The sequence below is a fragment of the Colius striatus genome, unplaced genomic scaffold, assembly GCF_028858725.1.
Source record: "Colius striatus isolate bColStr4 unplaced genomic scaffold, bColStr4.1.hap1 scaffold_84, whole genome shotgun sequence".
Lineage (NCBI taxonomy): Eukaryota > Metazoa > Chordata > Aves > Coliiformes > Coliidae > Colius > Colius striatus.
The window spans coordinates 122,159-145,571 of record NW_026908540.1 but is presented as its reverse complement, the minus strand read 5'-3'; the positions used below and the strand labels follow the sequence as shown (position 1 = coordinate 145,571).

General features: G+C 53.0%; 1 protein-coding gene across 2 annotated transcripts in view; it reads right to left on the bottom strand.

Annotated features, from left to right (window-relative positions):
- LOC133629580 (IgGFc-binding protein-like) overlaps positions 1-19,131 on the bottom strand; it is a 35,140-nt gene extending 16,009 nt beyond the window's left edge. For both annotated transcript variants that reach the window (XM_062020225.1, XM_062020224.1), the window contains exons 1-7: positions 19,024-19,131; positions 17,819-17,896; positions 13,702-14,946; positions 8,757-9,079; positions 6,425-6,752; positions 3,861-4,456; positions 858-1,422 (exon numbers count right to left, since the gene is read on the bottom strand). In XM_062020225.1, the coding sequence (XP_061876209.1) occupies positions 858-1,422; positions 3,861-4,456; positions 6,425-6,752; positions 8,757-9,079; positions 13,702-14,946; positions 17,819-17,885 (3,124 nt within the window). In that variant the 5' untranslated portion in view covers positions 17,886-17,896; positions 19,024-19,131. The remainder of the gene's footprint in view (positions 1-857; positions 1,423-3,860; positions 4,457-6,424; positions 6,753-8,756; positions 9,080-13,701; positions 14,947-17,818; positions 17,897-19,023) is intronic.
- Between the last annotated feature and the right edge of the window lie 4,282 nt (positions 19,132-23,413).

Genomic DNA, 23,413 nt, shown 5'->3' with positions numbered 1-23,413 from the left:
GGTTAGACCCAACCCTTTCTCTTTAGAGAGGTTGGATGAGTGATGGGCAATGCTCTTGTGTCCCAGCTCACCAAACAAAGCCAAGAGTGGGTGGTTAGACCCAAGTCTTTGTGTTTAAGGGATTGGGCAATGACCTTGCGTCCCAGCTCACCAAGCAAAGCCAAGAGTGGTTGGTTAGACCCAACCCTTTCTCTTTAGGGAGGTTGGATGAATGATGGGCAATGCCCTTTGTGTCCCAGCTCACCAAACAAAGCCAAAAGTGGTTGGTTTGGCCCAAATCTTTGTGTTTAGGGGAGTGGGATGAGTGATGGGCAATGCCCTCATGTCCCAGCTCACCAAACAAAGCCAAATGTGGGTGATTAGACTCAAACCTTCCTCTTTAGGGAGGTGGGATGAGTGATGGGCAATGCCCTTGTGTCCCAGCTCACCAAACAAAGCCAAATGTGATTGGTTAGACCCAACCCTTTCTCTTTAGAGGTGGAAAGAGGCAATCCACTTGTGTCCCAGCTCACCAAACAAAGTCAAGAGTGGTTGGTTAGACCCAACCCTTTCTCTTTAGGGGGATGGGATGAGTGATGGGCAATGCCCTTGTGTCCCAGCTCACCAAGCAAAGCCAAAAGTGGGTGGTTAGACCCAAACCTTTATGTTTAAAGGATGAGATGAGGTGTGGGCCATACCCTCATGTTCTAGCTCACCAAACAAAGCCAAATGTGGTTGGTTTGACCCAACCCTTTCTCTTTAGAGGTGGAAAGAGGCAATGCCCTTGTGTCCCAGCTCACCAAACCAAGCCAAGAGTGGTTGGTTAGCCCCAACCCTTTAGGGTACTGAAGAAGCAACCCCCCATTGCCCCAGCTCACCACAGAAGTCCGGACTCCTCCACTCCTCCACCACCACACCACGACTCTGGCACTCGCTCACGTAGGCGGCTACAGCTCTACACAGCGTGTCCCGGTGCCCTTTGTAGTGACAGGCATCAAAGGCACAATCCTCCAGGAACGGCGCCGGGTCCAGGAGGCCGTGGCAGTGCCGGAAGGGTCCCCCATCCCTCACCATCACCCCACAGTACCCATCACCCCGGTAGAGCCGCTTCCCTTCTTCACCACACGCCGGGCAGTCGCCGGTACAACCAGCTGAGCAACCAGGGACGTCGGCGAGCTTCCAGCTGTCTGCCAGGTCAATCTCATCCCCAGCCCGGTTGCCATCACGCCTCTGGAAGTCATCACCGGGGTCACCATTGGCGTTGCCACACAAGCCACAGACTGAGCCGCCGTAGGACTCGGGGAGGATGACTCTGGCGTAGCTGTACCAGTCGAAGCTGAGCCGTAAGCCGAAGGCCGTGCGGGCGAAGCCGTGGACGCCGCTGTGGTAGAGGTCGAATTGGCCTTGCTGGGTGAAGGGCAGCTCCACGAAGGCACCGTTGACCTGGAGGGAGGGTGGAGGGGGAGAGGGATGGAGGGGAAGGAGGGTGGTTGGGGTGTGGAGTGTGTGGGGTGGAGGTTCAAGGAGGTTTTGCTCCCAGTCTGATGTGGGGAGGCTTCATCTGGAGTCCTGAGGTCAGATCTGGGCTCCCCAGCTCAAGAGGGACAGGGAACTGCTACCAAGGACTACCAAGATGCTGAGAGGACTTCTGAGTCCCCTGAGGGAGGATCTTTCCCCTCTCCTCTGCCCTGGTGAGGCTTCATCTGGTGTCCTGAGGTCAGATCTGGGCTCCTCAGTTCAAGAGGGACAGGGAACTGCTACCAAGGACTACCAAGATGCTGAGGGGACTTCTGAGTCCCCTGAGGGAGGTTCTTTCCCCTCTCCTCTGCCCTGGTGAGGCTTCATCTGGTGTCCTGAGGTCAGTTTTGGGTTCCTCAGCTCAAGAGGGACAGGGAACTGCTACCAAGGACTACCAAGAGGGCTACCAAGATGTTGAGAGGGCTTCTGAAGTTGGGGTTGAGCGGGAGAGGAATGAAGGGGAAGGGTGGGGTGGGGACAGGCTCTGGGTGGTCACCCTTGAGCCCTGGTGGGCTACAAGGGCAAGGGTAGACTGGGGGAGCGGTGTGGAGTGTGTGGGGTGGAGGTTCAAGGAGGTTTTGCTCCCAATCTGATGTGGGGAGGCTTCATCTGGTGTCCTGAGGCCAGTTTTAGGCTCCTCAGCTCAAGAGGGACAGGGAACTGCTACCAAGAGCTACCAAGATGTTGAGAGGACTTCTGAGTCCCCTGAGGGAGGTTCTTTCCCCTCTCCTCTGCCCTGGTGAGGCTTCATCTGGAGTCCTGAGGTCAGATCTGGGTTCCTCAGCTCAAGAGGGACAGGAGTCTGCTACCAAGGGCTACCAAGAGGGCTACCAAGATGCTGAGAGGGCTTCTGAGTCCCCTGAGGGAGGTTCTTTCCCCTCTCCTCTGCCCTGGTGAGGCTTCATCTGGAGTCCTGAGGCCAGTTTTGGGTTCCCCAGCTCAAGAGGGACAGGGGTCTACTACCAAGGGCTACCAAGAGGGCTACCAAGATGCTGAGAGGGCTTCTGAGTCCCCTGAGGGAGGTTCTTTCCCCTCTCCTCTGCCCTGGTGAGGCTTCATCTGGAGTCCTGAGGTCAGATCTGGGCTCTTCAGTTCAAGGGAGACAGGGAACTGCTACCAAGGGCTACCAAGAGGGCTACCAAGATGTTGAGAGGGCTTCTGAAGTTGGGGTTGAGCGGGAGAGGAATGAAGGGGAAGGGTGGGGTGGGGACAGGCTCTGGGTGGTCACCCTTGAGCCCTGGTGGGCTACAAGGGCAAGGGTAGACTGGGGGAGCGGTGTGGAGTGTGTGGGGTGGAGGTTCAAGGAGGTTTTGCTCCCAATCTGATGTGGGGAGGCTTCATCTGGAGTCCTGAGGCCAGTTTTAGGCTCCTCAGCTCAAGAGGGACAGGAGTCTGCTACCAAGGACTACCAAGAGGGCTACCAGGATGCTGAGAGGGCTTCTGAGTCCCCTGAGGGAGGTTCTTTCCCCTCTCCTCTGCCCTGGTGAGGCTTCATCTGGAGTCCTGAGGTCAGATCTGGGCTCTTCAGCTCAAGGGAGACAGGGGTCTACTACCAAGGGCTACCAGGAGGGCTACCAAGATGCTGAGAGGGCTTCTGAGTCCCCTGAGGGAGGTTCTGCTCCCCCTCACCTCTGCCATATCTGGTGAGGCTTCATCTGGAGTCCTGAGGCCAGTTTTGGGTTCCCCAGCTCAAGAGGGACAGGGAACTGCTACCAAGGGCTACCAAGAGGGCTACCAAGATGCTGAGAGGGCTTCTGAGTCCCCTGAGGGAGGTTCTTTCCCCTCTCCTCTGCCCTGGTGAGGCCTCATCTGGAGTCTTGTGTCCATTTCTGGGCTCCCCAGCTCCAGAGTGACAGGAGAGCGGTCAGTGAGTGGCTACCAAAGTCCCTCAGAGGGCTACCAAGATGCTGAGGGCACTGGGAGGTCTCTGTGAGGAGGAGGAAAGGCTGTGAGAGCTGGGGGTGTTGATCCTGGAGCAGAGAAGCCCGAGGGGACACCTCAGGGTGGGTGTCAGGAGGATGTGGCCAGTGTTTGCTGCGTGGTGGCCAGTGGCAGGACAAGGGGTGATGGGCACAAGCTGGGACACAACAAGTTGCACTGGCACAGGAGGAGAAAGTGCTGAGGGGAGGGAGCCCTGGCCCAGGCTGCCCAGGGAAGCTGTGGAGGCTCCTCAGGAGGTTCCCAAACCCACTTGGACACATCCCTGTGCCCCCTGAGCGAGGAGAACCTGCTTTAGATTGGGCTGGATGAGCTCTGAAGGTCCCTTCCATGCCCAACCATGGTGTGATTTAGTGAGCAAGGTGGGGGAGGGGGAAAAAGGAGGGGATTTGGGCCTGGGAAACAGGTCCTTGGTGGCCACCTACCTTGACCTTACGTGGATGCTCCTGGCTCATGCTGATGGTGTTGCCATAGACCTCCAAGGTGACGGTTTTGGTGAAGGAGACAGCTTTGCTCCCCCGGTTGTTGTTCTCCACCTTGACGGTGAAAGGGACCAGTTTTGGGTCCTGGCTGCAGAGGGCAGCAAACTGGTAGATGCAGGTGCCTTGGAAGTCATATCTCAACCCATCAAAGGTGGTGTAATGAGGGTCCCCAGTGCCAATGCAAGTGAAGAACTTGGCAGCCTGGCAGCGGGCGACGCCACCAGCCACCACACACCTCTCATGGGCTTTGCAGCCAGCCTTCCTGCAAACCACTTCACCCCCAACCTCACACTTGCAACGCCTCTGGCACGTCCCATCCTCCCAGAACTCCTCCTCAGCTCTGTAGGCTCGGTTGTGGTGGAGGCAGCCACAGGTCTCAGCTGCCACGCAGGTGCCGTTGTGTAGGACGAAGCCGCGGTCGCAGCGGCAGCCGGCGGCGCAGGGAGAGCTGCAGGAGGCTGGAGCATCGGGCTCAGAGCATGTGGCAGGACAGGAGACCCCACAGGACTCAAAGTGGCTGTTTGGGGGGCACCTGGGAGCTGTGGGGGGTTGAAGGAGTGTTGAGAGTGAAGAGAAGAGGAGAGAGAAAGGCTTCTGTGGGGTTGGAAGGTGGGAAAGGGTTTGGGAGTTGCTGGAGGTCAAGTGTGAGATCCCAGGGTGGTAGCCACCACGGACACATGGACCTCAGCAGCTCAGCTGCATGGCTTGGGGAGCCCTCCAGGGCTTCAAAAGCACCAAGCCTCCAGGTTTTCCCACAAAAGTCTCCCCAAAAACACACTTTTCCATCAAGATTCCACCAAAACCCCACTTTTTCCCCTGAAACTCCACCAAACCCCAACTTTTCCACTCAGAACTCCACCAGCTCCCCACTTTCTCTCCTCAAACTCCACCAAACCCCAACTTTTCCCTCAAAACTCCACTAAACCCCTACTTTTTCCCCTGAAACTCCACCAAACCCCACTTTTTCCCCTCAAACTCCACCAAACCCCAACTTTTCCCATCAGAACTCCACCAAACCCCACTTTTTCTCCTCAAACTCCACCAAACCCCAACTTTTCCACTCAGAACTCCACCAAATCCTCACTTTTTCCCCTCAAACTCCACCAAACCCCAACTTTTCCCATCAGAACTCCACCAACTCCCCACTTTCTCTCCTCAAACTCCACCAAAACCTCACTTTTTCCCTCAAAACTCCACCAACCCCTCACTTTTTCCCCTCAAACTCCACCAAACCCCAACTTTTCCCATCAGAACTCCACCAAAACCTCACTTTTTCCATCAAAACTCCACCAAACCCCACCTTTTCCACTCAAACTCCACCATAACCCCACTTTTTCCCCTCAAACTCCACCAAAACCCCATTTTTCCCCTCAAACTCCACCAAACCCCACTTTTTCCCATCAGAACTCCACCAACCCCCCACTTTTTCTCCTCAAACTGCACCAAACCCCCACTTTTCCCCCTCAAACTCCACCATAATCCCACTTTTTCCCCTGAAACTCCACCAAAACCTCACTTTTTCCCCTCAAACTCCACCAAACCCCACTTTTCCCATCAGAACTCCACCAAACCCCACTTTTTCTCCTCAAACTACACCAAAACCCTGCTTTTTACATCAGAACTCCACCAAAACCCCACTTTTTCTCCCCAAACTCCACCAAACCCCAACTTTTCCACCTCAAACTCGACCAAACCCCCACTTTTTCTCCTCAAACTCCACCATAACCCCACTTTTTCTCCTCAAACTCCACCAAACCCCACTTTTTCCCATCAAAACTCCACCAAACCCCCACTTTTTCTCCTCAAACTCCACCAAAACCTCACTTTTTCCTTCAAAACTCCACCAACCCCCCACTTTTTCTCCTCAAACTCCACCAAACTCCAACTTTTCCACTCAGAACTCCACCAAAACCCCATTTTTCTCCTCAAACTCCACCAAAACCCCACTTTTTCCCCTCAAACTCCACCAAACCCCAACTTTTCCACTCAGAACTCCACCAAACCCTCTTTTTTTCTCCCCAAACCTCACCAAAACCCCACTTTTCCCCCTCCAAACTCCACCAAACCCCACCTTTCCCCCTCAGAACTCCCTCAGAACCCTCTCAGGGAAGAATTTCTCCCCCAGCTCCAATCTCAACCTCCCCTGGGACCACTCCAGCCCGTGTCCTCTTCTCCCCTCATTCACCCCTGGAGAGAACAGGGACAAGGGGCTGGAGATACTGGCTCAGCTGAATCCCCCCAGTGCATGAGGCTCTCCATGGGGTTGTCCCTCAAGGAAACACCCCTGTGATTCTGTGTCATGGACCCCTGGAGCTCCACAAGGTGGATTTGATCACGTTTCGACGTGAGAAGAGCAACTCAACCCTTCCCCTGCACCTTCTAAGTGTTGGTTGCCACCTACCAAAGCATCAACCCAGTTTGGGCAGCAACTCTAAGCCTCAGTGAGATCTCCCAGTGCATCCCCTTCTTCCCACCCCCCCAAAAAGAAGCTTTGGGGTTCTCCTCACCTGACTCACCACATCCTGCCATGCCTTGGTCTCTACAATCATCTTGGCATGATGGATCTCTCCAACTCTCAGCCCAATCCTCCCCACTGGCAGCTTGGGTGCCATCTGGAAGCGTTGCCTCATCCTCTGTGTCCTCATTGAAGTTGCCACAGAGCCCACAGGTTGCCCCAAAGTAGCTGCTGGGTACAGCCACCATGATGGCCCAGTCCTCATCATAGGTCACCTGCAGCCCAAAGTCTGTTTGCAGGGTGATGCGACCTTCGTTCTGGGAGATCTGGACTTTCCCTTCCTCCAGGGTGGTTGGGAGGCTGGTGGGTTTGTTGTTGACCTTTGGGGAGAAGAGGAAGGGTTAAACCTCATGCAAGACATGACCAGGGGGAGAGGTTTCATCCAGGATGGAAGCAACAACGGCCCCAAAGCGTGTTGGTGGTCGAAGGAGCGTCGTGTCATTGGAGAAGGATCTCCTCCAGCTTCTGGGCTTGGAAGCATCATGGGTGTGAAGCCCACTGAAGCTCATCTGAGCTTCTAAGATAGACCCAGAGGTCTCACAGACCCCTTTTCTTGTGGTAGAGCTCCATGGTTGGGTGGGCTCCATAGGTAAAGTCACCCTCAGGGTTGAGTCCTGGTCTTAAAATCACTGAACTCCTCAGTGTCAACCCAAAACAATGAGAAGGTGCCTCAAGTGAGGTGCAAAGCACCTTCTCCCCTTTGTCACTAGACACATGGAGGGGTCAACAATGGATTCACCAAGGGGAAATGCTGGTTGACCAACCTGATGTCTCCCATGAGGGTGGAACTGGTTGGGGAGGAGGGGAGAGGAGTGGGTGGCATCTGCCTGAGCTTCAGCAAGGGGTTGGAGACCCATCTACCTTGGCTTCAGCAAGGGGTTGGAGACCCATCTGCCTGGGCTTCAGCAAGGCTTTGGAGCCTTAAAGGTCTCAAGAGCCCTGAAGTGAGTCTCTGGCTCCACTGGAACCATGAGGAGAAGCTCCATTGGTGCTAAGCCCTGGCCCAGGCTGCCCAGGGAGGCTTGTGGAGGATCTCAGGTGGCTTCCAAACCCACCTGGACATGTTCCTGTGTCCCCTGACCATGAGGAACCTGTCTGGAGAAGCTCTTAAAGGTCTCAAGAGCCCTGAAGGGATCCTCTGGCTCCACTGGAACCATAAGGAGAAGCTCCTTTGGTGCTGAGCCCTGGCCCAGGGAAGGTTTGGGGGATCTCAGGTGGCTTCCAACCCCCCCTGGACATGTTCCTGTGTCCCCTGACCACGAGGAACCTGCCTGGAGAAGCTCTCAAAGGTCTCAAGAGCTCTGAAGTGAGTCTCTGGTCCCACTGGAACCATGAGGAGAAGCTCCTTTGGTGCTGAGCCCTGGTCCAGGGAAGGTTTGGGGGATCTCAGGTGGCTTCCAACCCCCCCTGGACATGTTCCTGTGTCCCCTGACCACGAGGAACCTGCCTGGAGAAGCTCTCAAAGGTCTCAAGAGCTCTGAAGTGAGTCTCTGGTCCCACTGGAACCATGAGGAGAAGCTCCTTTGGTGCTGAGCCCTGGCCCAGGCTGCCCAGGGAGGGTTTGGAGGATCTCAGGTGGCTTCCAAACCCACCTGGACATGTTCCTGTGCCCCCTGACCATGAGGAACCTGTCTGGAGAAGCTCTCAAAGGTCTCAAGAGCTCTGAAGTGAGTCTCTGGTCCCACTGGAACCATGAGGAGAAGCTCCTTTGGTGCTGACCCCTGGCCCAGGGAGCGTTTGGAGGATCTCAGGTGGCTTCCAACCCCCCCTGGACATGTTCCTGTGTCCCCTGACCACGAGGAACCTGCCTGGAGAAGCTCTCAAAGGTCTCAAGAGCTCTGAAGTGAGTCTCTGGTCCCACTGGAACCATGAGGAGAAGCTCCTTTGGTGCTGAGCCCTGGCCCAGGGAGGGTTTGGGGGATCTCAGGTGGCTTCCAAACCCCCTTGGACACGTTCCTGTGCCCCCTGACCATGAGGAACCTGTCTGGAGAAGCTCTCAAAGGTCTCAAGAGCTCTGAAGTGAGTCTCTGGTCCCACTGGAACCATGAGGAGAAGCTCCTTTGGTGCTGAGCCCTGGCCCAGGGAGGGTTTGGGGGATCTCAGGTGGCTTCCAAACCCCCTTGGACACGTTCCTGTGCCCCCTGACCATGAGGAACCTGCCTGGAGAAGCTCTCAAAGGTCTCAAGAGCTCTGAAGTGAGTCTCTGGTCCCACTGGAACCATGAGGAGAAGCTCCTTTGGTGCTGAGCCCTGGCCCAGGCTGCCCAGGGAGCGTTTGGAGGATCTCAGGTGGCTTCCAAACCAGAAGAGAAGAAACCAACCCACCTGGACTTTGCCTCCTCCTCCTCCTCTGTGGATGGAGATGTTGTAGGAGTACACAGAGACGTTGGCCAACGACTCCCCCGAGTCACCTTCCCCTCTCTTCTCCTCCTCCACAACGAAAGGCACCAGCCCAGGGTCATCCCCACAGGACCTGGCCAGGGTGTAGGAGCAGCCACCACGGATGTCCACAGCCACACCATCGAAGGTGTGGTACTGGAGGCTCTGGGAGCCCATGCAGGTGCCCATGTAGTCGTGGGCACACACGGCCTCCCCCTTCTCCGTCCTGCACGTCTCCTTCGGGCGGCACTTCACCAGCCTGCAGGGGTCTGGAAGAAGAGGCACTTGGTTGGGTTTTGGGGTGGGGTGGTGACTTTGATGCCAGACCTGGCCTCAAGGGGTGGCTCAGAACCATCAACAGCCCTGGAGGTGGTCAACCAGCACCTCTAGAGCTCAACTAGGTGCTGCCTGAGGTTCAACTCAGGCTCAAACCGCCTGGGGCACGTTGCTGGAGGCTTCTTGGTCAATTAGAGGCGATTTGCTCTTGACAGGGGATGGATTTATAGAGGAAATCAGAGCCCTGGGAGGGTTTGGAGGCTCCTCAGGAGGTTCCCAAACCCATCTGGACACGTTCCTGGTGGAGAGGAACCTGCCTGAGCAGAAGGGGTTGGGACTGGGTGGCCTTTAGAGGTCAACCCTTGCCATCCTGTGATGAAGCAGCCTCTCCTAAAGTGGGTCAAAACCACGTTGGATGGATTCCTGTCTCCTTTTTACACCCAGCTGCCCTCGTGGCACGAGAGAGGAGCCACATTTCAGCTCAAACCACCTCGTTTTAGGTGCTTCTCCAGGTGTGAGCTCAACGATTCTCAAGGGGTTGGGACTGGGTGACCTTTGGAGGTCAACCCTTGCCATCCTGTGATGAAGCAGCCTCTCCTAAAGTGGGTCAAAACCACGTTGGATGGATTCCTGTCTCCTTTTTACACCCAGCTGCCCACGTTTGAGCTCAAACCACCTCGTTTTAGGTGCTTCTCCAGGTGTGAGCTCAACGTTTCTCAGCAAGGTTGGGACTGGGTGGCCTTTAGAGGTCAACCCTCACCTTCCTATGATGAAGCAACCTCTCCTAAAGTGGGTCAAAACCACGTTGGATGGATTCCTGTCTCCTTTTTACACCCAGCTGCCCACATTTGAGCTCAAACCACCTCGTTTTAGGTGCTTCTCCAGGTGTGAGCTCAACGTTTCTCAAGGGGTTGGGACTGGGTGACCTTTAGAGGTCAACCCTCACCGTCCTATGATGAAGCAACCTCTCCTAAAGTGGGTCAAAACCACGTTGGATGGATTCCTGTCTCCTTTTTACACCCAGCTGCCCTCGTGGCATGAGAGAGGAGCCACATTGGAGCTCAAACCACCTCGTTTTAGGTGCTTCTCCAGGTGTGAGCTCAACGCTTCTCAAGGGGTTGGGACTGGGTGACCTTTAGAGGTCAACCCTCACCTTCCTATGATGAAGCAGCCTCTCCTAAAGTGGGTCAAAACCACGTTGGGTGGATTCCTGTCTCCTTTTTACACCCAGCTGCCCTTGTGGCACGAGAGAGGAGCCACGTTTGAGCTCAAACCACCTCGTTTTAGGTGCTTCTCCAGGTGTGAGCTCAACGTTTCTCAGCAAGGTTGGGACTGGGTGACCTTTAGAGGTCAACCCTCACCTTCCTGATGAAGCAGCCTCTCCTAAAGTGGGTCAAAACCACGTTGGATGGATTCCTGTCTCCTTTTTACACCCAGCTGCCCTCGTGGCACGAGAGAGGAGCCACATTTGAGCTCAAACCACCTTGTTTTAGGTGCTTCTCCAGGTGTGAGCTCAACGTTTCTCAAGGGGTTGGGACTGGGTGGCCTTTAGAGGTCAACCCTCACCTTCCTATGATGAAGCAATTTCTCCTAAAGTGGGTCAAAACCACGTTGGATGGATTCCTGTGTCCTTTTTACACCCAGCTGCCCTTGTGGCATGAGAGAGGAGCCACATTTGAGCTCAAACCACCTCGTTTTAGGTGCTTCTCCAGGTGTGAGCTCAACGCTTCTCAAGGGGTTGGGACTGGGTGACCTTTAGAGGTCAACCCTCACCTTCCTATGATGAAGCAGCCTCTCCTAAAGTGGGTCAAAACCACGTTGGATGGATTCCTGTCTCCTTTTTACACCCAGCTGCCCACATTTGATCTCAAACCACCTTGTTTTAGGTGCTTCTCCAGGTGTGAGCTCAACGCTTCTCAGCAAGGTTGGGACTGGGTGACCTTTAGAGGTCAACCCTCACCTTCCTATGATGAAGCAACCTCTCCTAAAGTGGGTCAAAACCACGTTGGATGGATTCCTGTGTCCTTTTTACACCCAGCTGCCCTTGTGGCATGAGAGAGGAGCCACATTTGAGCTCAAACCACCTTGTTTTAGGTGCTTCTCCAGGTGTGAGCTCAACGCTTCTCAAGGGGTTGGGACTGGGTGACCTTTAGAGGTCAACCCTCACCTTCCTATGATGAAGCAGCCTCTCCTAAAGTGGGTCAAAACCACGTTGGGTGGATTCCTGTCTCCTTTTTACACCCAGCTGCCCACATTTGATCTCAAACCACCTTGTTTTAGGTGCTTCTCCAGGTGTGAGCTCAACGCTTCTCAGCAAGGTTGGGACTGGGTGACCTTTAGAGGTCAACCCTCACCTTCCTATGATGAAGCAACCTCTCCTAAAGTGGGTCAAAACCACGTTGGATGGATTCCTGTGTCCTTTTTACACCCAGCTGCCCTTGTGGCATGAGAGAGGAGCCACATTTGAGCTCAAACCACCTTGTTTTAGGTGCTTCTCCAGGTGTGAGCTCAACGCTTCTCAAGGGGTTGGGACTGGGTGACCTTTAGAGGTCAACCCTCACCTTCCTATGATGAAGCATCCTCTCCTAAAGTGGGTCAAAACCACGTTGGGTGGATTCCTGTCTCCTTTTTACACCCAGCTGCCCACATTTGAGCTCAAACCACCTCGTTTTAGGTGCTTCTCCAGGTGTGAGCTCAACGTTTCTCAGCAAGGTTGGGACTGGGTGACCTTTAGAGGTCAACCCTTGCCATCCTGTGATGAAGCAGCCTCTCCTAAAGTGGGTCAAAACCACGTTGGATGGATTTCTGTCTCCTTTTTACACCCAGCTGCCCACGTTTGAGCTCAAACCACCTCGTTTTAGGTGCTTCTCCAGGTGTGAGCTCAACGTTTCTCAGCAAGGTTGGGACTGGGTGGCCTTTAGAGGTCAACCCTCACCTTCCTATGATGAAGCAGCCTCTCCTAAAGTGGGTCAAAACCACGTTGGGTGGATTCCTGTCTCCTTTTTACACCCAGCTGCCCTCGTGGCATGAGAGAGGAGCCACATTGGAGCTCAAACCACCTCGTTTTAGGTGCTTCTCCAGGTGTGAGCTCAACGTTTCTCAAGGGGTTGGGACTGGGTGACCTTTAGAGGTCAACCCTCACCTTCCTATGATGAAGCAGCCTCTCCTAAAGTGGGTCAAAACCACGTTGGGTGGATTCCTGTCTCCTTTTTACACCCAGCTGCCCACGTTTGAGCTCAAACCACCTCGTTTTAGGTGCTTCTCCAGGTGTGAGCTCAACGTTTCTCAAGGGGTTGGGACTGGGTGGCCTTTAGAGGTCAACCCTCACCTTCCTATGATGAAGCAGCCTCTCCTAAAGTGGGTCAAAACCACGTTGGATGGATTCCTGTCTCCTTTTTACACCCAGCTGCCCACATTTGAGCTCAAACCACCTCGTTTTAGGTGCTTCTCCAGGTGTGAGCTCAACGTTTCTCAGCAAGGTTGGGACTGGGTGACCTTTAGAGGTCAACCCTTGCCATCCTGTGATGAAGCAGCCTCTCCTAAAGTGGGTCAAAACCACGTTGGATGGATTTCTGTCTCCTTTTTACACCCAGCTGCCCACGTTTGAGCTCAAACCACCTCGTTTTAGGTGCTTCTCCAGGTGTGAGCTCAACGTTTCTCAGCAAGGTTGGGACTGGGTGACCTTTAGAGGTCAACCCTCACCTTCCTATGATGAAGCAGCCTCTCCTAAAGTGGGTCAAAACCACGTTGGGTGGATTCCTGTCTCCTTTTTACACCCAGCTGCCCTTGTGGCACGAGAGAGGAGCCACGTTTGAGCTCAAACCACCTGGTTTTAGGTGCTTCTCCAGGTGTGAGCTCAACGTTTCTCAGCAAGGTTGGGACTGGGTGACCTTTAGAGGTCAATCCTTGCTGTCCTGTGATGAAGCAGCCTCACCTAAAGTGGGTCAAAACCACGTTGGGTGGATTCCTGTCTCCTTTTTACACCCAGCTGCCCACATTTGAGCTCAAACCACCTCGTTTTAGGTGCTTCTCCAGGTGTGAGCTCAACGTTTCTCAGCAAGGTTGGGACTGGGTGACCTTTAGAGGTCAACCCTCACCTTCCTATGATGAAGCAGCCTCTCCCAAAGTGGGTCAAAACCACGTTGGATGGATTCCTGTCTCCTTTTTACACCCAACTGCCCTCGTGGCACGAGAGAGGAGCCACATTTGAGCTCAAACCACCTGGTTTTAGGTGCTTCTCCAGGTGTGAGCTCAACGTTTCTCAAGGGATTGGGACTGGGTGGCCTTTAGAGGTCAACCCTCACCTTCCTATGATGAAGCAGCCTCTCCTAAAGTGGGTCAAAACCACGTTGGGTGGATTCCTGTCTCCTTTTTACACCCAGCTGCCCACATTTGAGCTCAAACCACCTCGTTTTAGGTGCTTCTCCAGGTGTGAGCTCAACGTTTCTCAGCAAGGTTGGTGGGGGGGGATGGAAATGGGATGCTCCCCACACCAGTCTCAGGGGAGAGGAGCTTTTAACTCCTAAAACCACATGGTTTTGCCTTAAAACTGCAAGAGGGGAGGCAGAAGGGAAGGGGGAAAAGGGGGTTGGGGGAAGGAACTTGGGGCTCTCACCACTGTCACAAACAGCCGCCGAGCCGTAGGCTCTTTGATCCCGGATCCCAACGCTGAGCAACCCAAAGGGTGACGTCTCATGTTCCACCTTGTGGACAGCAAATTGGGCACCCAAACTCTGCCCAGCCCAGGCATAATCCGTGCCAGGGATGGGTTTCCACTCAATGTTCCTCCAGGGAGCTTTGTTGAGCATCATCCCAGAGGTGTCTGAGGTCTTGGCTATGAGGAGGGCGTAGTTGTCATAACCCTCCAGGGCAAAGATGCTGTAGGAGTTGCAGTAGCTGGAGACATCTGGGATGGTCATAAAGAAAGGGTCATAAGAGATGGTGCCTTTGGTACCTCCATCAGCAAAGAAAATGACCTGGATGCCAGTGTTGGCCTTGAGGTACAAGGTGTTCAAGGCTTGGAGCCCGTAGAACGTGGAGCGGTTGGGTCGTAGCTGCCGGATGGTTTTGGTGGCCCCATGTTGGGACTCAACATGGGTGGGTTGAGAAGTGGAGACATAGACAATGTCTGACTGAGTCTCAAAAGGCAGAGGGGGCACGATGAAAGTGGTGCCCCAGTTGGAAACAGGCTGGAGCTGCTCAAGTAAATGGTCACACTGGGCAAACCTGGCCAAGCACGTGTGGCCGGTGAAGACGGTGATGGGTTTCCGTGCCACGATCCTCGTGCCGGACATATCAGATGGGCTTTGGAGTTGAGCTGCTTGGAAAGGCTCCAGCTTGATGGAAAGCACTGAACCTCGAGGGTAAGACCTCCCTTGGTAGGTCACTGTGGCTTTGAGGTGAAGGTCAACCTCGGTGGGTTCATCCCAAGCCACCACCACGAACTCTCCGTAGCGGTCGGTGCCGACGTTGGGTGTCACGACGTGGTACTCTGTGCCCCAAGTGTGTACTGGGTACACCACAGCTGAGTCAACTGAGGTGGCTTTCTCACTCACCATCACCAAGGACACGGCCTTGTTGGCCTTCACCTTGATGGTGTTGTCAAAGGTCTTGCTCCCAACCATCTCAGCTTGAGGAGGGATCTTCACCAGGATGGTTTGGCCCGTGGTGGCTTGCACCGTCATCCTCATGCCAGGCTTCTTCATGGAGATGGTGATGGAGGTGAAAGGGGAGTAACCTGTGATGAGCAGCTTGAAGTCGCTGTCCAGGCTCTGCTGCAATCCATTCTGCATGAAGGCCACCATGAAATCTTCCCCTAGGTGAGGAGCTGAGGCAGCAACAGCCAGCGAGGTGACAACACCTGCAAAAGCCCAAGGAAGAGGAGGATTTGCCATCAGCAGCCTGGGCAACACCAACTGGGGGGCCAAGACTCACCATAGGCACCTGCTTTAGACTTGGGAGATGAGCAACCAACCATTTGGTGGAGCGTTGGTTGGGTGGGCTTGAGGTTGGATGGATCTCAGGGGTCGTTGGGGGTCTTTTTGGGGGGGTTTTGTGCTGGAAGAAGGGAATCCCAAGGGAAGAAGCCAACTTCTAAAGCCATCCCTTTGGTCCATGGGGGTGGAAATGTGGCCAGTCATGCTCAGAGATGATGGTGAAGGGCTGTGGCCAGCACCAGGTGGCATCCAGGAGGGGAAAAAGCACCCTGTTTGCAGCCAATTCACCCCAGAAATCATCCAGGAGGGGAAAAATCAACCTGATTTCAACCAATTCCCCCCAGAAAACATCCAAGAGGGGAAAAATCACCCTGTTTGCAACCAGTTCCCCCCAGAAATCATCCAGGAGGGGAAAAATCACCCTGTTTGCAACCAATTCACCCCAGAAAACATCCAGGAGGGGAAAAATCACCCTGTTTGCAACTAATTCCATCCAGAAAACATCCAGGAGGGGAAAAATCAACCTGTTTGCAACCAGTTCATCCCAAAACACATCCAGGAGGGGAAAAACCACTTTGTTTTCAGTCAATTCCCCCCCAGAAAACATCCAATAGGGGAAAAATCAACCTGATTTCAACCAATTCACCCCAGAAATCATCCAGGAGGGGAAAAAGCACCCTGTTTGCAACCAATTCCCCTCCAGAAAACATCCAGGAGGGGAAAAATCACCCTGTTTGCAACCAATTCCCCTCCAGAAAACATCAAAAAGGGGGAAAATCACCCTGTTTGCCACCAGTTCCCACCAGAAAACATCCAGGAGGGGAAAAATCACCCTGTTTGCAACCAATTCACCCCAGAAAACATTCAGGAGGGGAAAAATCACCCTGTTTGCAACCAGTTCGCACCAGAAAACATCAAGGAGGGGAAAAATCAACCTGATTTCAACCAATTCCCCCCAGAAACATCCAGGATGGGAAAAATCACCTTATTTTCCACCAATTCCCCTCCAGGTTGCACCCAGGAGGGGAAAAATCACCCTATTTTCCACCAGTTCCCACCCAAAAACATCCAAGAGGGGAAAAATCACCCTGTTTGCAACCAGTTCCCCCCAGAAATCATCCAGGAGGGGAAAAATCACCCTGTTTGCAGCCAATTCACCCCAGAAATCATCCAAGAGGGGAAAAATCAACCTGATTTCAACCAATTCCCCCCAGAAAACATCCAAGAGGGGAAAAATCACCCTGTTTGCAACCAGTTCCCCCCAGAAATCATCCAGGAGGGGAAAAATCACCCTGTTTGCAACCAGTTCCCCCCAGAAAACATTCAGGAGGGGAAAAATCAACCTGATTTCAACCAATTCACCCCCAGAAAAGGTCCAGGAGGGAAAAAATCACCCTGTTTGCAACCAATTCCCCTCTAGAAAACATCCAGGAGGGGAAAAATCACCCTGTTTGCAACCAGTTCACCCCAGAAAACATCAAGGAGGGGAAAAATCAGCCTGATTTCAACCAATTCACCCCAGAAAAGTTCCAGGAGGGGAAAAATCACCCTGTTTGCAACCAATTCACCCCCAAAAAACATTCAGGAGGGGAAAAATCACCCTGTTTGCAACCAATTCACCCCAAAAATCATCCAGGAGGGGAAAAATCACTCTGTTTGCAACCAATTCCCACCAGGACACATCCAGGAGGGGAAAAATCAACCTGATTTCCACCAATTCACCCCAGAAAACATCCAGGAGGGGAAAAATCACCCTGTTTGCAGCCAATTCCATCCAGACAACATCCAGGAGGGGAAAAATCACCCTGTTTTAAAGCAATTCACACCAGAAAACATTCAGGAGGGGAAAGATCAACCTGATTTCAACCAATTCACACCAGAAAACGTTCAGGAGGGAAAAAATCACCCTGTTTTCAATCAATTCCCCCCAGAAATCATCCAGGAGGGGAAAAATCACCCTGTTTGCAACCAGTTCACACCAGAAATCATCCAGGAGGGGAAAAATCACCCTTTTTGCAACCAATTCCCCTCCAGAAAACATCAAAAAGGGGGAAAATCACCCTGTTTGCAACCAGTTCCCACCAGAAAACATCCAGGAGGGGAAAAATCAACCTGATTTCAACCAATTCCCCCCAGAAACATCCAGGATGGGAAAAATCACCTTATTTTCCACCAATTCCCCTCCAGGTTGCACCCAGGAGGGGATCACCCTATTTTCCACCAGTTCCCACCCAAAAACATCCAAGAGGGGAAAAATCACCCTGTTTGCAACCAATTCACCCCAGAAAATGTCCAGGAGGGGAAAAATCACCCTGTTTTTAATCAGTTCCCACCAGAAATCATCCAGGAGGGGTAAAATCACCCTGTTTGCAACCAATTCCCACCAGAAAACATCAAAGAGGGGGAAAATCAACCTGTTTTCAACCAATTCACCCCAAAAAACATCCAGGAGGGGAAAAATCACCCTGTTTGCAACCAATTGGCCCCAGAAAATGTCCAGGAGGGGAAAAATCACCCTGTTTGCAACCAGTTCACCCCAAAAAACATCCAGGAGGGGAAAAATCACCCTGTTTTCCACCAATTCACCCCCAAAAAACACCTCAGGGCAGATCTTTGCCTCCCAGTTTCCTCTCTACATGTCACTGGGGGGGCAATTTGGCCCCTTCTCATCCATCCCATGGGATGGAGGCTGCAAAACGAGGCCTCTGGGGCTGCAAAGATCTCGTTTTGAGGTAATTTCCCTGGTTTTTGGGGCTTGCTGACAGGTGACTCCACGTTTCTCCCCTCTGAACTCACCCCAGCACACGACTCTCCACGCCTCAAGTGACCCAGCAGCTCGTCCCCAGCCCTGGCCACGGGCCATGGTGCTTCAAGCTGTAAGATAAGTCAGTAAATGACCCAATTCTCTCACTTTTCATATCAAAACCCACGAGTTTCATCACACAACCCCCCCTAAATCTCTATATTTCACCCCAGAAAATTTCACCCCCTTCTCTTCCTCCCTCCTTTTCCACTTCCCTCCCCCTTTTTCCCTTCTCTCCCCCTTTCCCTTTCCTCCCCTTTTAACCCTTCCTCTCCCTTTTCCCCCCTTTCCTTCCCCTTTTCCCTTCCCTCCCCCTTTCCCCTTTCCTCCCTCCTTTTCCCTTCTTTCCTCCTTTTCCCCTTTCCTCCCCCTCTCTTCTTCCCTCCTTTTCTCCTTCCCTCCCCCTTTTCCCTTCCCCCTCCTTTTCCCCTTTCCCCTCCCTTTCCCCCATTTCCTTCCCCTTCCCCCTTTCCCTTTCCTTCCCCCTTTTACCCTTCCCTCCCCTTTTCCCCCCTTTTCCCCTTTCCTCCCCTTCTCTTCCTCCCTCCTTTTCCCCTTCCTTCCCCCTTTTCCCCTTTCATTCCCTTTTTCCCTCCTCCCCCCTTTTCCCTTCCCTCCCCTTCCCTCCCCCTTTTCCCTTCCCCTCCCTTTTCCCCCCTTTCCTTCCCCCTTTCCCTTTCCTCTTTCCCCCTTCCCTCCCCTTTTCCCCCCTTTTCCCCTTCCCTCCCCTTCTCCTCCTCCCTCCTTTTCCCCTTCCTTCCCCCTTTCCCCTTCCCTCTCCCTTCCCCCTTCCCCCCCTTTTCCCCCTTCCCTCCCCCTTTTCCCTTCCCTCCCCTTTTCCCCTTTCCTCCCTCCTTTTCCCCCTTTCCCTCCCCCTTTCCTCTTCCCTCCCTTTGCCCCTTCCCCCCCCTTTCTCTATTCCTCCTCCTTTCCCCTTCCCTCCCCCTTTTCCCTTCCCTCCCTTTTCCCCCTTTCCTTCCCCCTTTCCCTTTCCTTCCCCCTTTTCCCTTCCCTCCCCTTCCCCCCTTTTCCCTTTCCTCCCCTTCTCTTCCTCCCTCCTTTTCCCCTTCCTTCCCCCTTTCCCCTTCCCTCTCCTTTTCCCTTTCCCCTCCCTTTCCCCCATTTCCTTCCCCTTTTCCCTTTCCTCTTTCCCCTTCCCTCCCTCCTTTCCCCCTCCCCCCCCTTCCCCCTTACCCACCTCTCCTCTTTCTCTCCAGCCCCAAAACCCTCTGGTTTATCCCCAAATCCTTGCTGCAAGTGCAGGGAGTGCCCCAGGGCCAGACAGCTCCTGTTCCTCCCCTGCTGATTCCCTTTTGCAAGGGGAAGGGAACACAAAGAAATGACAAACACAGACACCCCCCAACCCTCCCCCAGGGGACTGACCCACCCAGCTCCTTGACATCATCTTTTGGCCACTTAAAAGGTGGAAAAAATGGGGTGGGAAACGTTGTTTTGCTTAAGAGCAGCCTGGGGATGGCTGCAAACAGCAACCAAAAGGTCACAAGTACTAAACAGGAGGCTTTTGGGGTGGGTTTTTGGTCCTGAGTGGGGTTGAGAGCACAGAATGAGGAGGAGGAGGATGGGGGAGGGTGAGGTGTGGGAAATAGAGGGGTGTAGCCATGGGGTGTGTCCATGGGACAAGGGAAGCCCCTAAAAAGGGGGGAAAGGGGGTGGGAAATGAGGTTTATTTTCCCCCCAAATGGTCCTTTTGGGTGATGATGGAGAGGGATGAAGTAGGGAGGGGAGGAAGATGATGTGTGTGTGTGTGTGTGTGTGTGTGTGTTGTGAGCTGGGGGGTGTGGGGAGGGAAAGGGAGAGAGAAAGAGAGCAAAAGAAAGGGAGAGAAGGAAAGGAGAGAGAGAAGGAGAGAGGGAGGGGGAGGGATAGAGGGAGATGAAGGGGGAGAGAGGGAGGAAGAAAGGAAAGAAAGAGAAAGGGAGGAGAGAAAGGGAGAGAGAAAGAGCAAAAGAAAGGGAGAGAAGGAAAGGGGAGAGAGAAGGAGAGAGAAAGAGGGAGAAAGGGACATAAAGGAGGAGAGAGGGAGGAAGAAAGGTGAAATAGAAAGGAGAAAGGGAGAGAGAAGGAATGAGCAAAAGAAAGGGAGAGAAGGAAAGGAGAGAGAGAAGGAGAGAGGGAGAAGGGGAGATAAAGGGGGAGAGAGGGAGGAAGAAAGATGAGAGAGAAAGAGAGGAGGAGAGAAAGGGAGAGAGAAGGAAAGAGCAAAAGAAAGGGAGAGAAGGAAAGGAGAGAGAGAAGGAGAGAGGGGGAAATAAAGGGCAAGAGAGGGAGGAAGAAAGGAAAGAAAGAGAGGAGGAGAGAAAGGGAGAGAGAAAGAGCAAAAGAAAGGGAGAGAAGGAAAGGAGAGAGAGAGAAGGGGAGAGAAAGAGGGAGAAAGGAACATAAAGGAGGAGAGAGGGAGGAAGAAAGGTGAGAGAGGAGAGAAAGGGAGAGAGAGGGAAAGAGGAAAAGAAAGGGAGAGAAGGAAAGGAGAGAGAGAGAGAGGGAGGTAAAAGGGGAGAAAGGGAGGAAGAAAGGTGAGAGAGAATGAGAGGAGGAGAGAAAGGGAGAGAGAAGGAAAGAGAGCAAAGGAGAGAGAAGGAAAGGAGAGAAAGAGAGGAGGGAGGAGAGAGAGAGATAAAGGGGGAGAGAGGGAGGAAGAAAGGAAAGAAAGAGAGGAGGAGAGAAATAGCAAAAGAAAAGGAGAGAAGGAAAGGAGAGAGAGAGAAGGAGAGAGAGGGGGAGAAAGGGAGATAAAGGAGGAGAGAGGGAGGAAGAAAGGTGAGAGAGAGAGAGAGAGAAGGGAGATAAAAGGGGACAAAGGGAGGCAGAAAGGCAAGAAAGAGAAAGAGAGAGAAAGAGAAGAGGAGAGAAAGGGAGAGAGAAGGAAAGAGCAAAAGAAAGGGAGAGAAGGAAAGGAGAGAGAGAGAAGGAGAGAGAGGGAGATAAAAGGGGAGAGAGGGAGGAAGAAAGGTGAGAAAGAGAAAGGGAGGAGAGAAATGGAGAGAAAAGAGCAAAAGAAAGGGAGAGAATGAAAGGAGAGAAGGAGAGAGAGAGGAGAGAGGGGGAGAGAGAAAGAGAGCAGAAGAAAGGGAGAGAAGGAAAGGAGGGACAGAGGGAGAGAGGGAGATAAAGGGGGAGAGAGGGAGAAAGGGAGATAAAAGGGGAGGAAGGGAGGAAGAAAGGCAAGAAAGAGAGAAAGACAGGAGGAGAGAAAGGGAGAGAGAAAGAGCAAAAGAAAAGGAGAGAAGGAGAGAGAGGGAGGGGGAGGGATAGAGGGAGATAAAGGGGGAGAGAGGGAGGAAGAAAGGCAAGAAAGAGAAAGAGAGAGAGAAAGAGCAAAAGAAAGGGAGAGAAGAAAGGAGAGAGAGGGAAGGAGAAAGAGGGAGATAAATGGGGAGAGAGGGAGGAAGAAAGGAAAGAAAGAAAGAAAGAGAAAGAAAAGAGGAGAGAAAGGGAGAGAGAAGGAAAGAGCAAAAGAAAGGGAGAGAAGAAAGGAGAGAGAGAGGAGAGAGGGAGGAAGAAAGGTGAGAAAGAGAAAGGGAGGAGAGAGAGGGAGAGAGAAAAGAGCAAAAGAAAGGGAGAGAAGGAAAGGGGAGAGAGAGAAGGAGAGAGAGAGGGAGATAAAGGAGGAGAGAGGGAGGAAGAAAGATGAGAGAGAGAGAGGAGAGAGAAAGGGAGAGAGAAGGAAAGAGCAAAAGAAAGGGAGAGAAGGAAAGGAGAGAGAGAGAAGGAGAAAGAGGGAGATAAAGGGGGAGAGAGGGAAGAAGAAAGGCAAGAAAGAGAGAGAGAGGAGGAGAGAAAGGGAGAGAGAAAGAGAACAAAAGAAAGGGAGAGAAGGAAAGGAGAGAGAGAGAGGAGAGAGAGAGAGAGGGAGGGAGATAAATGGGGAGAGAGGGAGGAAGAAAGGTGAGAAAGTAAGAGAAAGAGAAGAGGAGAGAAAGGGAGAGAGGAGGAAAGAGCAAAAGAAAGGGAGAGAAGGAAAGGAGAGAGAGAGAAGGAGAGAGGGAGAGATAAAGGGGGAGAGAGGGAGAAAAAAGGGGACAAAGGGAGGCAGAAAGGCAAGAAAGAAAGAGAAAGAGAAGAGGAGAGAAAGAGAGAGAGAAGGAAAGAGCAAAAGAAGGAGAGAATGAAAGGAGAGAGAAGGAGAGAGGAGAGAGAGATGAGAAAGAGAGGAGGAGAGAGAGGGAGAGAGAAGGAAAGAGCAAAAGAAAGGGAGAGAAGGAAAGGAGAAAAGGAGAGAGGGAGGAAGAAAGGTGAGAAAGAGGAGAGAGGGAGAGAGGAGGAAAGAGCAAAAGAAAGGGAGAGAAGGAAAGGAGAGAGAGAGAAGGAGAGAGAGGGAGATAAAGGAGGAGAGAGGGAGGAAGAAAGATGAGAGAGGGATGAGAGGAGGAGAGAAAGGGAGAGAGAAGGAAAGGAGAGAAAGAGAGGAGAGAGAGGAGAGAGGGAGATAAAGGGGGAGAAAGGGAGAAAGGGAGATAAAAGGGGAGGAAGGGAGGAAGAAAGGCAAGAAAGAGAGAAAGACAGGAGGAGAGAAAGGGAGAGAGAAAGAGCAAAAGAAAAGGAGAGAAGGAGAGAGAGGGAGGGGGAGGGATAGAGGGAGATAAAGGGGGAGAGAGGGAGGAAGAAAGGCAAGAAAGAGAAAGGGAGAGAGAAAGAGCAAAAGAAAGGGAGAGAAGAAAGGAGAGAGAGGGAAGGAGAAAGAGGGAGATAAATGGGGAGAGAGGGAGGAAGAAAGGAAAGAAAGAAAGAAAGAGAAAGAAAAGAGGAGAGAAAGGGAGAGAGAAGGAAAGAGCAAAAGAAAGGGAGAGAAGAAAGGAGAGAGAGAGGAGAGAGGGAGGAAGAAAGGTGAGAAAGAGAAAGGGAGGAGAGAGAGGGAGAGAGAAAAAGAGCAAAAGAAAGGGAGAGAAGGAAAGGAGCACCAGAGAATCAATTCAGGACTCTTGAGACCTTTAAGAGCTTCTCCAGACAGGTTCCTCATGGTCAGGAGGCACAGGAACGTGTCCAGGTGGGTTTGGAAGCCACCTGAGATCCTCCAAACCCTCCCTGGGCCAGGGCTCAGCACCCAACCAGTTTCTCCTCATGGTTCCAGTGGAGCCAGAGACTCACTTCAGGGCTCTTTAGACCTTTAAGAGCTTCTCCAGCCCTAAAGCAGGCTCCTGGTGGTCCAAGGGGCACAGGAACATGTCCAGGGGGGGTTGGAAGCCACCTGAGATCCTCCAAACCCTCCCTGGGCAGCCTGGGCCAGGAGTTTCTCCTCCTGTGCCAGTGGAACCAGAGACTCACACAATGAGGGGGGTTGGAAGGAACCTTTAGAGCTCTTCCAGCCCTAAAGCAGGTTCCTGGGGACACAGGAACATGTCCAAGGGGGTTTGGAAGCCACCTGAGATCTTCCAAACCCTCCCTGGGCCAGGGCTCAGCACCAAAGGAGCTTCTCCTCATGGTTCCAGTGGAGCCAGAGACTCACTTCAGAGCTCTTGAGACCTTTGAGAGCTTCTCCAGACAGGTTCCTCATGGTCAGGGGGCACAGGAACATGTCCAGGTGGGTTTGGAAGCCACCTGAGATCCTCCAAACCCTCCCTGGGCAGCCT